The 13,995-nt window shown below is 41.3% G+C and overlaps 1 protein-coding gene across 2 annotated transcripts in view; it reads left to right on the forward strand.

Annotated features, from left to right (window-relative positions):
* Nucleotides 1-12,597, forward strand: part of LOC309479369 (uncharacterized protein) — a 54,293-nt gene extending 41,696 nt beyond the window's left edge. For both annotated transcript variants that reach the window (XM_082143466.1, XM_082143465.1), the window contains exons 8-13: nucleotides 2,255-2,487; nucleotides 4,780-4,998; nucleotides 8,565-9,307; nucleotides 9,455-9,540; nucleotides 11,409-11,940; nucleotides 12,299-12,597. In XM_082143466.1, coding sequence (XP_081999592.1) covers nucleotides 2,255-2,487; nucleotides 4,780-4,998; nucleotides 8,565-8,953 — 841 coding nt within the window. In that variant the 3' untranslated portion in view covers nucleotides 8,954-9,307; nucleotides 9,455-9,540; nucleotides 11,409-11,940; nucleotides 12,299-12,597. The remainder of the gene's footprint in view (nucleotides 1-2,254; nucleotides 2,488-4,779; nucleotides 4,999-8,564; nucleotides 9,308-9,454; nucleotides 9,541-11,408; nucleotides 11,941-12,298) is intronic.
* Nucleotides 12,598-13,995: the final 1,398 nt, after the last annotated feature.

The following is a 13,995-nucleotide window of genomic DNA, read 5'->3' on the forward strand; positions in this document are numbered from 1 at the left end:
TATTGCAGCGTTTGCGGAGACGACGCGCGGCCGCGCAATAGGAAGAAACGAGCTCATCATCCGTTTCCTCAGAGGAGCCAGACGGATGAATCTCCCGCGGGCCCCCTCGGTTCCTATTTGGGATCTGTCCTTGGTCCTGGAGGCCCTGAAAGCTTTTCCCTTCGAACCGCTTGAATCCGTGGACCCGAAATACCTTTCGTTCAAAACCGTTTTTCTGATAGCTCTGTCTTCAGTAAAACGCGTGGGGGATCTACACGCGCTATCTGTTAGCCCCGCATGTCTTGAGTTTGGACCAAATGACTCCAAAGTCATCCTCTAACCGAGACACGGTTACATCCCCAAAGCGATTGGTACTCCCTTTAGGGCGCAAATAATCTCCTTGTCGGCTCTGCCAGCATCCGATAGCGAGGACAGTGATAACCTCTTATGCCCCGTCAGGGCGCTGAGAGTTTACATTACGCGCTCCGCCGCCTTTAGGCGTTCCGAGCAGCTCTTCGTTTCGTTTGGTGGGCGCACCAAGGGTCTCGCCGCCTCGAAACAGAGCCTGTCCAGGTGGATAGTGGACGCGATTGCAGCAGCCTACGCCTCCAAACACCTGCAGTGCCCTATGGGTATCAGAGCCCACTCCACTAGAGGCATGGCCTCGTCATGGGCGTGGTCCAGCGAGATTTCTATTCACGATATTTGCATGGCGGCGGGCTGGGCCTCCCCATCTACATTCATGAGGTTTTATAACCTGGAAGTTCCCGCCTTGCAGGCTAAACTGTTATCAGTATAAGGGATATGTATGCTCTGCCCAGTCACTCATGTGCAGACTACGTTCATGTACTGTTAGTATTTCTGGTATGGCACCAAGGGTGGGGTATTTCTGTATACACATAGACCGGCGAGACCGCTCTATTTTCCCCTATGATGTGCTTGTGTACTGTGCCGGCCCGTGCTGCTGGCCGCATTGCCTACATTGATACATAGACCGGCAGTGCCGCTCTATTTTATATGAAGTGCTTATTACATGTGCTGGCCCGTCTCTCCGACTGGCCACCTGTTCCAGCATGTGGCGTCCCCGTTTTCCCTGGGATTCATACACTGACTGCTCGGCGCGCACGGCGTTGACAAGGGGTTCCCGTAGCGTAAGCTAACTTGCGCAATACGAGAGAACCTCTCGTAAGAGAACGTACTCGGTTACCTAACGTAACCTCGGTTCTCTCTAGAAGAGGGAACGAGTGTTGCGTAACCTGCCGTGTCGCGCCACGTGCTTTTGCGCTTCAGACTACGAAAACCAGATTTCAGCCTGTGAGCCCTTCCTTATATACACGCTAGCCACACCCATCCTGACGGTTAGAGGGGTGCGGAGGGCGCGACGTCACACAGCAATTCTCTCTGTTAGTAAAGTTAACCAAAGAACAATGGGAACAGAGAAAATTACTAACTGCTCAACGCTTAAGGATTAATCTATTTTTCATTTATAATTTATGCAGTGCGGACTGTTTTATAAACGTATTCAATTTCTATATAATTCACATCGGTTAGACAGGTAAGGTACAGGTAAATATGACATTTATTGTGGGTTTAAGTGAGGATTGTTTTAAGTTCACTTAAATTAAAAGTTGTTATATTTTTTTTAAGCCTTATAAATGTTTCAAATTTTTTTTTCATCGAGACATAAGTAGCTATATCAGTGATAGGCCTACTGGTCTTCATTCATAAAAATATGCCATTAACATGCTTGAAAATAAATGGTGCCAATGAAGAACGTAAGCTTTGATGCCTTGCGCGGTTCAAACAAACAGGGCTGGGCAACAAAATCAAGCTCCTCCAACATTTAAAAAACTAATAATGTCGTTTTAGACGTCTAATTCGTGACTGGTGTTTTGCTCTCTCCTCTGCGCTTCAGCTTTCGAAAACAGCCATTCACTGCCATTATAAAGCTTGGAAGAGCCAGGACATTTTTAATATAACTCAGATTGTATTCGTCTGAAAGAAGAAAGTCATATACTCCTAGGATGACTTCATGGTGAGTAAATCATGGGCTAATTTTCATTTTGGGGTGAACTATCCCATTTTTTTATTTTTGTTACATCAAAACGTAGATTAGCCTAATTTGATACAGAAAATTTAAACGGACTGCCCCTGACTAACTGCTAGTGGTCACACTAGAACTTAAGATAATGTCTTAACATAATGGCTATGTTTATACAACTGGTCCTTTTTATACAAGTGTGTTTTTTCTTATATGTATTCATCACTTATACAGTGCTTCCTCGGACGACGACACCTCATTGGCTGAACTGAGTTCTGCTGGATCCAGCATAGAGGAACACGCTTCACGAAAAGACTTCTCTGCCTTCAAAGTCAGATTCCCCGTTTCTCTGGAGGGTCAGCCACCCTCGAAAAAGCAGCGTGTCGACTCAGGTTTTCCAGAAGACCGTGTGCTTTATGATAAGTGGCGAGCCTCCCAGTACAAACAGAGAGAGCAATATCTGCTGTGTGAGTCTCAAAATACACCAATACAGCATTGACACGACACAAACTAGGCCATTAAAGGGATAGTTCACCCCCAAAAATTTAAATTACACCATGATTTACTCACCCTCAAGTCATCCTAGGTATATGACTATCTTCTTTCAGACGAACATAAAAATATATATTTTTTTATAGTTATATAAAAAAATATCCTGGCTAATCCAAGATTTATAATGGCATCATTATAAAAATCATTAAATATCATTTAGAATGAATGGGAGCCTAAAATTTGAAGCCCAAAAAAGCGCATCCATCCATTATAGAAGTAATCCATACGACTACGGGGGTTATTAAAGGCTTTCTGAAGCAAAGCCATGCGTATGTGTAAGGAAAATATCTGAGTCAGAGTCCAACGGGGACCAGAGAGAGTCGGAGCCTGCAAAGGGATATCTAGGTGTTTGGACCCTTCAGGGGCCAAGGCCTCTCAGATGGAAAGCACTCGTGCCTGCAGTGCTGGCACTTCCAAGTTATAATATCTTACAAAAGTGGATGGCGAAGACCAGCCGGCCGCTGCACAAATGTCTTCAATTGGTCCAAGCCCATGAAGAGGCCATACCCCTTGTGGAATGAGCCCTGACGCCTATTGGGACATTGCATGCCCATTGAGGCGTAGGCTAAAGAGGTAGCGTCCACTATCCATCTTGATAATCTCTGTTTCGTGACTGGAAGCCCTTTGGTCCGGAGGCCGAAGCATACAAAGAGCTGTTCTGACTGTCTGAATTAGGCAGAACACTCCAGATCAAATCTGAGAGCCCTAACAGGGCAGAGTAGACTCAATTCTATATCGTCTTCCAGTGAGGGAAGCGCCGATAGCGAAATGACCTGGGCTCTGAACGGGGCTGAGAGCACCTTAGGTACATAACCATGTCTTGGCCTGAGGACGACCTTGGAGTCGTTAGGGCCGAATTTGAGACCAGAAGCGTTCATAGAGAGCGCTTGCAAGTCGCCCACTCGCTTGACCGATGCTAGTGCTAGCAGGAGTGCAGTCTTAAGTGAGAGAGGCTTTAAGTCAGCCAACTGAAGCGGCTGGAAAGGGGGTCCCTTAAGGGCCCTCAGAACCGTGGATAGGTCCCAGGCAGGTATAGAGGGGGGTCGAGGCGCGTTAAGCCTCCTGGTCCCTTTAAGGAAGCGCACGACCAGGTCATTCCTTCCCAAGGACTGGCCGGCCACAGGAGCATGGAAGGCTGCTATGGCCGCCACGTATACTTTGAGCGTGGAGGGGGTCCGGCCCGTGTCCATCAGCTCTTGCAGAAAGGAAAGTACTGATGGTACATCACATGAATAAGGGTCAAGGTCCCGAGCTGCACACCAGCCGGAGAACGCTGACCATTTAAGAGCGTAGAGCCGTCTGGTTGACGGCTCTCTAGCCTCGGTGATAGTGTTTAGGACCTTTTCCGGGAGGTTCCCGGATACCGGTTGAGGGGCCATACATGAAGGGCCCACAAGTCGGGACGAGGGTGCCAAATTGTTCTGTTCGCCTGTGTGAGGAGATCCTGTGATATGACTGTGACTATGGTTGGGAATCGAAAATCGATTCCAATTCTGGAATCGAATACTTGGTCAGAAATCGGATACTTGTTATAAAATAAAAATTTCGATTCCTCTTATCGATTCCTTTGTGAAACCATTCAAGTGCAAGATGACTTGCTTTTATGTGCTGCATGCATGTGTAACTATATTGGGCAACTGTGCATAGTGACAGCAGCTAATAACACTACTCAAACAACAAAGAGAAAATTCACTTGTTTTTGACTGGATAACTTTTATTTGTAATGTATATTTTTTTCTTCTAAAGTGCAGTGCTATTTTACATTTGATTACAGTTTCTGTTCCCGAATACCTGAAAATCTTAAAACAGTTTATTTCAATCGTATCTTTGTTCAGTTGTAACTTTTTTTTTGCGATTTGCTAATTTTTTACTGTGAATTATATCTAAGGTGTTTTTTTATTTTTATTATTGGAATCGAAATTAGGAATCGGAATTGTTCAAATTAAAACGATACCCAACCCTATGGATGGATGCACTTTTTTTGGGGCTTCAAATTTTGGGCTCCCATTCACTGCTATTATAAAGCTTGGAAGAGCCAGGATATTGTTTAATATAACTCAGATTGTATTCGTCTGAAAGCAGAATGTCATATACACCTAGGATGACTAGATGGTGAGTAAATTATGAGGTTATTACCATTTTTGGGTGAACTAACCCATTAATTCATCGTGACTCGCATGAGTAAAGTTATGTAACTCTTTCTTCAGCACACTTCACACACAGCAAGGCTTCAGCTGGAAAGGTGGCGAGGCTGATAGCGCAGAAGGGGTGGAAGACCAACTCCCCGAAGCCAGAAGAGGTCGAGAGGTTGTGGAAACCAACTCCTCCAGACAGCATTGAGGCAAATCAGGTTATAATAAAGTGTGTGTCTGAGCAGACCTGGACCGGGCTGGCCGTCAAGAACTTCGGTGACGAGCACGGTCTAGGTAAGAAGAGCTTTCATTTTCCCTCTAAGGAGAGAAAATATACATTTTAGCAACTGTTACAGGGTGGCCACGGGTCCTTAATGGCCCCCGAAATCAAAATGTATGTTTGTTTTTTTTTGTCTTTATAAATATGTTAGCCTTAAGGTTATGAATAAGCTGGTGTGTTCCAAAACAATGACAAAATTCGCATTTAGGAGATATAAGCATTCAGAACTTAATTACCATTTATTCACACCTCTACTATTGAATCCAGCGTATCATCAGTGCTCTGATTCGCTGTCAAGTACGACTTGCAGTCTGTGAGGTCAACTAAATGCTATTGGCTATTTGAAAAGGGGGAGGAGCCCAATGTCTGTCAAATAGCCAGTGAAGCATCGAAACACACATCGAGTGATTCTGATTTTATTACATAAACAGCAATTGATAATGGATAGTGTTTTCTGGAGAGAGAGAGAGAGAGAGACTTTAGTGGAGAAATCAAAACAAATGAGCGTAACGGCACGCATAAAGAAACTCACAGAAGAAATGTCCTGAGGTAAAAATTCTAAATGTTGAGTTTTTTTTATTTATAACAAATGATATAGTTAACATAATGGGACAAGGGATTTTAGTTCAATTAACAAGTAGTTATTATTAAATTACTTGCATTTTAGACACAATATTGAATATTTTTGTTCTGTTTTACCGACGAAAATAGTTCCAAACTAAGATCAGAGTAGAACTATTGCGTATCTCAAAGCAGTAGCGCTGTCCTCTTACTAAACGATTCAGCGTTTTGAAGGAATGATTTGATGACTCACTCAGTAAGTTCTTATTTGTATATTCAAAAATTTTAAATATTAATCTCATAGCATTATTTATTGCAGTTGTAATTTTGCAGTATACAGTATTTTGTTTAATTGGTAACAGCTCTATAGTGCATATTGAATTCATTTATCAAATGTAAGAATTTGACATGAAAGATACATTTAAAGGGGTCATATAATGGTACATGCACTTTTACAAGTTGATTGCACTGAAATGTGTGTTGGCAGTGCCTGTACACAACCATCATAAAATGATAAAAATCCATCCAGTGTTTTTTTTCAATCTCCTTATGTTTTCACGTCTCATATCAAGCCGTTCGACCGTGTGACGTCACACGGTCGGACGCCCCTTCCACGATTGTTGATTGACAGTAGCGTTTCAATTCAGACCCGCCCCCGCTCGTGAGCGCGCTGTCAGTCATCATAGTCTGCGCGTCATTGTTGATACTCACTGGAGCACTGTCTATGAGCAGAATGGCGTCTAAGCGATTGTGGTGTTCTGTTCTTGGGTGTAATAAGGAACACATCAGTCATTTTGATGTTCCTAAATCCGAACCGCTGAAGACGCAGTGGCTGAGGTTTGTTTTCGAAGGGAATATTCCCCACGATCAACATCAATGCTTTCATGTTTGCGCGAATCATTTCACACACCAGACTGCTTTATAAACGAGGTCAGTATAAAGCTGGTTTTGCTTAGAAGCTGCTCCTGAAAAAAGGATCGGTACCAACTATTCGTGTTCCTGCTGCACCTCCAGAAGAAGAAGTGAGTGTAACGTTTTATTAACCTTTATATTAATATTTATATTAATCTTTGCAAATCGCTAGCACGCTTCATGATGAATGCGGCTGTTTACACTCAGGGTACATTACGGCATGTTTTCTATGTACGACGTTCTCTATATAATTCTCATAATCCCACGTTTATAATGAACAACGCGTTATGGTTATTGTGTTATTGTGTTAAGGTGTTATTACGCACAGAACAGAGGGGCGGGGTGAGCAAGGCTCATTATCATTTAAAGACACATGCACTTAAACGGCGTGCTGAAAACAGAGTTGTTATTGACCAGGTAAAGTGAGTGTTTTCTTACAATACTAATGAGAATTTTAAATTAAAGTATATTACAAACTTTTAATTTAGACCCTAAAGAATCGTATTAGCTTGTACAAAAATGGCATTATATGACCCCTTTAATAAAGTAAAAAACAATGTCAAAAATATAAAAAATATGCAGATTTAAGTATACAAAAGCTTATAGATCGCTGATGAAAATATTTCTTCGGAATAAACTGTTTACACAAGATCTTTTTATAAATCGGATATTGTCTGCTTATATGAAAAGTTCACTGTAGATACACTCACCTAAAGGATTATTAGGAACACCATACTAATACTGTGTTTGACCCCCTTTCGCCTTCAGAACTGCCTTAATTCTACATGGCATTGATTCAACAAGGTGCTGAAAGCATTCTTTAGAAATGTTGGCCCATATTGATAGGATAGCATCTTGCAGTTGATGGAGATTTGTGGGATGCACATCCAGGGCACAAAGCTCCCGTTCCACCACATCCCAAAGATGCTCTATTGGGTTGAGATCTGGTGACTGTGGGGGCCATTTTAGTACAATGAACTCATTGTCATGTTCAAGAAACCAATTTGAAATGATTCGAGCTTTGTGACATGGTGCATTATCCTGCTGGAAGTAGCCATCAGAGGATGGGTACATGGTGGTCATAAAGGGATGGACATGGTCAGAAACAATGCTCAGGTAGGCCGTGGCATTTAAACGATGCCCAATTGGCACTAAGGGGCCTAAAGTGTGCCAAGAAAACATCCCCCACACCATTACACCACCACCACCAGCCTGCACAGTGGTAACAAGGCATGATGGATCCATGTTCTCATTCTGTTTACGCCAAATTCTGACTCTACCATCTGAATGTCTCAACAGAAATCGAGACCAGGCAACATTTTTCCAGTCTTCAACTGTCCAATTTTGGTGAGCTTGTGCAAATTGTAGCCTCTTTTTCCTATTTGTAGTGGAGATGATTGGTACCCGGTGGGGTCTTCTGCTGTTGTAGCCCATCCGCCTCAAGGTTGTGCGTGTTGTGGCTTCACAAATGCTTTGCTGCATACCTCGGTTGTAACGAGTGGTTATTTCAGTCAAAGTTGCTCTTCTATCAGCTTGAATCAGTCGGCCCATTCTCCTCTGACCTCTAGCATCAACAAGGCATTTTCGCCCACAGGACTGCCGCATACTGGATGTTTTTCCCTTTTCACACCATTCTTTGTAAACCCTAGAAATGGTTGTGCGTGAAAATCCCAGTAACTGAGCAGATTGTGAAATATTCAGACCGGCCCGTCTGGCAGCAACAACCATGCCATGCTCAAAATTGCCATTTCTTTCCCATTCTGACATTCAGTTTGGAGTTCAGGAGATTGTCTTGACCAGGACCACACCCCTAAATGCATTGAAGCAACTGCCATGTGATTGGTTGATTAGATAATTGCATTAATGAGAAATTGAACAGGTGTTCCTAATAATCCTTTAGGCGAGTGTACGTATGTAATTATGTGTATTTCCATCACAGGTTTGGTTTTAAGTTTCATTGAAAGGTCTTAAAGTCTTGAATTGAACTAGTTTATATCTGTAAACACTCTGTGTCCGCTGCACCGGGAACTAAAACACTGAATAGCTTTCCTGCATGTGCACTCAGTTGTTGTTTTGATCTTAAAATGTAACGTCCTCTTGATTTCAGGAGTGGTTGCGACCCGTCCATTCTCTAAAGGAGACGTTGTGTGTGATTTCCACGGGAAGGTGATCCCGGCAGCCGAAGGGAGAGCGATGATGATGAAGGGTCTTCGGGACCTGTTGTTCTTCAGGGCGGGACACCGAGACCTGTGTGTGGACGCCCAGACCCCCTGCGAGTGCCACCCCGACACACACACCGTCGGCAGGAGGATCACACACTCTCAGAGCCCCAACCTGGAGCCGCTTCACTGCGTGCTGAAGCTCCACGGGCGGCACCAGGACGTCATCCTCTTTAAAGCACTCGTGGACATCAGCATCGACACACAGCTGAAGTTTTACTCTGGAGAGATTGTGAAGTCTTTCCTCGGCCTGGAGCTGGACTGGCCCGATGAGTAGAAGAGTCCGCTTCACTATTGAGGAACTGTTGCACAGTTTTTCACGATGTCCCTGTAAGAACAGATCAAACAAAACTTGTCTCTTTTTCCACTTACACAAATGGGTTGAAAATCTACCAGTTGCATAGAAAGCCATTGAGACATGTGGTAAAGCTTGTTTGTGGAATTAATCCGCAGAATATAACCAGAAAACACTGGATCCTCTTCTTTTGATGCCGTCAAAGCAGAAGAATAAAAGTCCCCTGATATCAGCCAAACTTCAGTTTTGTTCAAGGCGATATCCAGGACTTGTTCATTAAAGAAATGCCAGATTGATGAGCCAGTCCTGCTGTTTCTGTGTAGAGACTCCATGATGGTAATAATCTCATTTCTGCTTTATTTACATGGCTATTTTTTGTTTAATGATCTTTTGAGGTGTGTGTGTGTGTGTGTACCACACTGAATAACTGTAGGATGGAATAATAAAAGCTGTTTAACAGGATGATTGTTTTTCATTTTCTAGTCTGGTGAGTTTCTTCACATCACTCCCTTTAAACTGGCCAGTCTTGACACACTGACCCTGGATCAGGCGCTGTCTCTGTCCTCAAGGTAATGTTGTTACTGTTTTATATGTACATACATTTAACCCTTTTATTATGTTTAGGGTCAGTATGACCCATTTTTTTATCAATAAATTCAGCATAAATCGGAAAATTTCCACACAGAAATGAAGGCGTAGTACTGGAGTATAAATGCAATGTAAAACAGGCGCACACGCACACACACACAGACACACACGCGCACACTCTCTCACACGCGCACACACACACACACACACACACACACACACACACACACACACACACACACACACACACACACACAGCACACTCTCTCACACTCTCTCACACACACAGACACACACACACACACACACACACGCATTCTCACACACTTGCATTCTCTCACACACACACACTTGCATTCTCACACACACACACACACACACACACTCATTCACACCACACTCTCACACACATTCTCACACACACACACTCTCACTCACTCACTCGCAGACGCTCACACACATACACACACTCACACACATACACACACTCACTTACTCACACACACGCACACTCACACACTTGCACACTCACTCACACAGTCACACTCACTCAGACACACACTCACTCACTCACCAACACAAACACACACTCGCATTCTCACAAACTCGCATTCTCACACACACACACACTTGCATTCACACACACACACACACACACACACACACACACACTTGCATTCACACACACACACACACACACACACACACACACACACACACACACACACACACACACACACACTCTCTCATTCACACCACACTCTCTCACACACACACATTCACACAATCACACACAGACGCACTCACACATTCTTACACACAAACATACTCACTCACACAAACTCACTAACACACACATAATCTCACACTCACTCACTCACTCACACACACACTCTCTCACTCACTCACACACACACACAGTCACTCGCTCGCTCACTCACACTCACTCACTATATATATTTATTCACAAAATGTATCAAAGTTGGGATAGGATCAGTTGGTCATAGAAATATTAATAAATCTCTATGGCCCTCTGCTGGATATGGTCACAATACTTTATTTCTAAAACTGTAAATTCTACAAGCTTTTTTCTATCCAGCAGAAGTCTGCCTCTGACACCTAGATCAATATCCAGAAACAACTTGTTTTTAGTTTAGATCATCATTAAAGTGATTTTTTTCCCATGAAATTGTAATTTCATGTGCAAACTTAATGGTATACTTGAGGAATTTTTGGCAAAATTAGTAATTAAAAAAAGTACTTTATATCTTCCAAAACGCATATGAAGTAAAAAAAAAAAAAAAAATGTATCATTTTTATTATTAAAAATGTATATTCTTATAATCGCTCTATACGTTTTTGGGGTCATACTGACCTCAACAAACACGAAGTGTAAACAAGAAATATGAATATGAGAGTTAAAACTACACTGCACTGATTCCTGATATATTCCTGCAGGACGAGAGGAGTTTCAGCTGGTAGTTTTATACTTATAGTTTCTAAATAAAGTCTGTACACGGCTCCATATGCATTAACGGTGTTCTCACTCAGTATTATATTATATATCTTAATATATCTTAGTTTAATTTTATGTTTTAAAATGTTCTTGCTTAAATAGAGTATGATATGGGCATAAACAGTAAATAATCAGATACATATTTTATATGCATTAGTTTTCCTCGTGTTCAAACTCAGATTGTACAAACAAATTTACATCAATATCATATACCAGTGTATGTGTGTATGTGTGTAATATATATATATATATATATATATATATATATATATATATATAAACATCGATTTAAATGTGATTTAATGACTTTATTTTTGTGTTTGTCTATTGCAGTTGATGCTGTTGTGCAACAATTTGACAGATTTCTCTGCATGACAGAAGTGAGGAGCAACGACTTGATGCTTTTCTTCATCAAACTCTTCATGCGTGTCTTCCTGAGTTCTGGAGTTTCTTCAGCTCCTCCTGCTGTTATCATGGCCAAACTCTGGTGGAGAGAGACTTAAGGGGTTAGTTCACCCAAAAATGAAAATTATGTCATTAATGACTCACCCTCATGTCGTTCCAAGCCCGTAAGACCCCCGTTCATCTTCGGACCACATTTTAAGATATTTTAGATTTAGTCCGAGAGCTTTCTGTCCCTCCGTTGAAAATGTATGTACGGTATACTGTCCATGTCCAGAAAGCTAATAAAGACATCATCAAAGTAGTCCAAGTGACTACAGTGGCTCAATCTTAAGTTTATAAAGCGACGAGAATACTTTTTGTGCGCAAAAAACAACAAAAATAACGACTTTATTCCACTATTCATTTCCTTCTCTCTGGGCTTCGAGTTTTTTCACGTAGTATAAATGCGTAGCGCATCTGTGTTGTACGTCACACGTAGGCTCACTATTGGCCGACGCTGGTCATGTGTGTGATGCGTGTGACGTACAACACAGATGCGCTACGCATTTATACTACGTGAAAAAACTCGAAGCCCAGAGAGAAGGAAATGAATAGTGGAATAAAGTCGTTATTTTTGTTGTTTTTTGCGCACAAAAAGTATTCTCGTCGCTTTATAAACTTAAGATTGAGCCACTGTAGTCACATGGACTACTTTGATGATGTCTTTATTAGCTTTCTGGACATGGACAGTATACCGTACATACATTTTCAACGGAGGGACAGAAAGCTCTCGGACTAAATCTAAAATATCTTAAACTGTGGTCCGAAGATGAACGGAGGTCTTACGGGCTTGGAACGACATGAGGGTGAGTCATTAATGACATCATTTTCATTTTTGGGTGAACTAAACCTTTAACATAAAATCACGAACCGTTGAGTCTGAGTTGAAACTAAAAGTGAGTGAATTAAAGCACATGCATTCTCTTATTTACAAAGTTACAACTGTTCAATTTCTTTAGCACTTGAATTGCACATTATATTAAGTTTCAGCTTTTAAAAGTTCAGTTTTTTTTAGTTCAGGCTGACTGAATTTTACATTTTGAAATATCTGCAAATAAATGTTGACATGTTAAGCTGTCTCCTGAGCCGTTTCTAATTTGTCATCGTCAAACAGAATGGTTACAATTCAGAACTTGGGACATGAGTATTTTTAAAACCTTTACTGTGTGTGTGTGTGTGTGTGTGTGTGTGTGTGTGTGTATAGCACCCGTGGTCTGTCCTGGGTCATGTATGGCGTTAAAAATGGCATTAAATTAGATTTGAAGATAGTTGCAGAAACCCTGTTTTTATACTTCGATTTAAAACACAAGCACTGATGTTTTACAATTAAAAGTGATACAATGATAATTATTATTGTCAGGATTGCACATTTATCATACAGAAATAAATTTGTATTTACTGTTATTTCACAAAAGAAAGATGCACATGCTGAACCACTGATATGCATGTTTACATACATATTGCAGACTGCAAAATATGAATAATTTAAAAATAAAGAAATAAAGATGGATCATAAATTGCATTTCATTTTTTTATTTTGTTTTACCCTGAATAAGTTTTTTTTTTTTCTTAAAAGATGTTTGAATGCAGTCCCAAAAAAAAAAAAAAATCTGAATTTACACAAATGAAGCAGTTCAAAAGTTTCCACTTGATTCTCAATGCTGTGTCTTTACCCGAATGATCCCAATTACCATTTATGATGAGTCCGATGTTTGTCCTGAGCAGTTAAACTCACGGTTCTTCAGAAAAATCCTCCATATCTGCACACTCTGGGGGGTTTCTAGCATCTTCTGCTTACACAAGCCTTTCCGACAGTGACTGTATGATTTTAAGATCCATCTTTAAACACAGAGGACAATTGAGGGACTCAAACACAACTATTACAAAAGCTGCAAACAATCAGTAATGCTGAAGAGGGAAACAATGTATTAAAAAACAGAGTAGAAAAAAAAAACTAAAAAGAAAATTAGACAATAAAACAACTAAATTCTATTCACATTTATTTGTAAAGCGCTTTTCACAATCCATATTGTTATAAATCATCTTTACAGGAAATGCATGTTTCTACGTTACAATTAAGAGTCATCTGTTATCAATAGTGCCCATATGACCGAAAAACAGGAATAAATATATTAAGATTTTGAGCAGGAGTTGAATGGGTGGAATATGGTTAAAGAGAATATAGTGTGCATTGATCAGTAATGTCAGTCACCAGCTCAGTCACCCGTCAGCACTACATTTCCCAGCAGACTCATTCAGCCATCGCCACACATGCTGCAGAACATCACAACATACTGATCCCCTGCACTCCCTCATCAACACACACACTATACCTGCTTCACCCTAGTGATTGGAAACGCATTAGATATCGGTAAATATATCGGTAAAAGAAGCCCCAAGCAGGTTGTGGTTTAAAAAACTAGTGCAAAATGCCCGTGCAAAATAAGTTTTTGTGTGTGTTTTTAGTAATTGTTGG

This window comes from Leuciscus leuciscus (genome assembly GCF_965113295.1).
Source record: "Leuciscus leuciscus genome assembly, chromosome: 17".
NCBI lineage: Eukaryota > Metazoa > Chordata > Actinopteri > Cypriniformes > Leuciscidae > Leuciscus > Leuciscus leuciscus.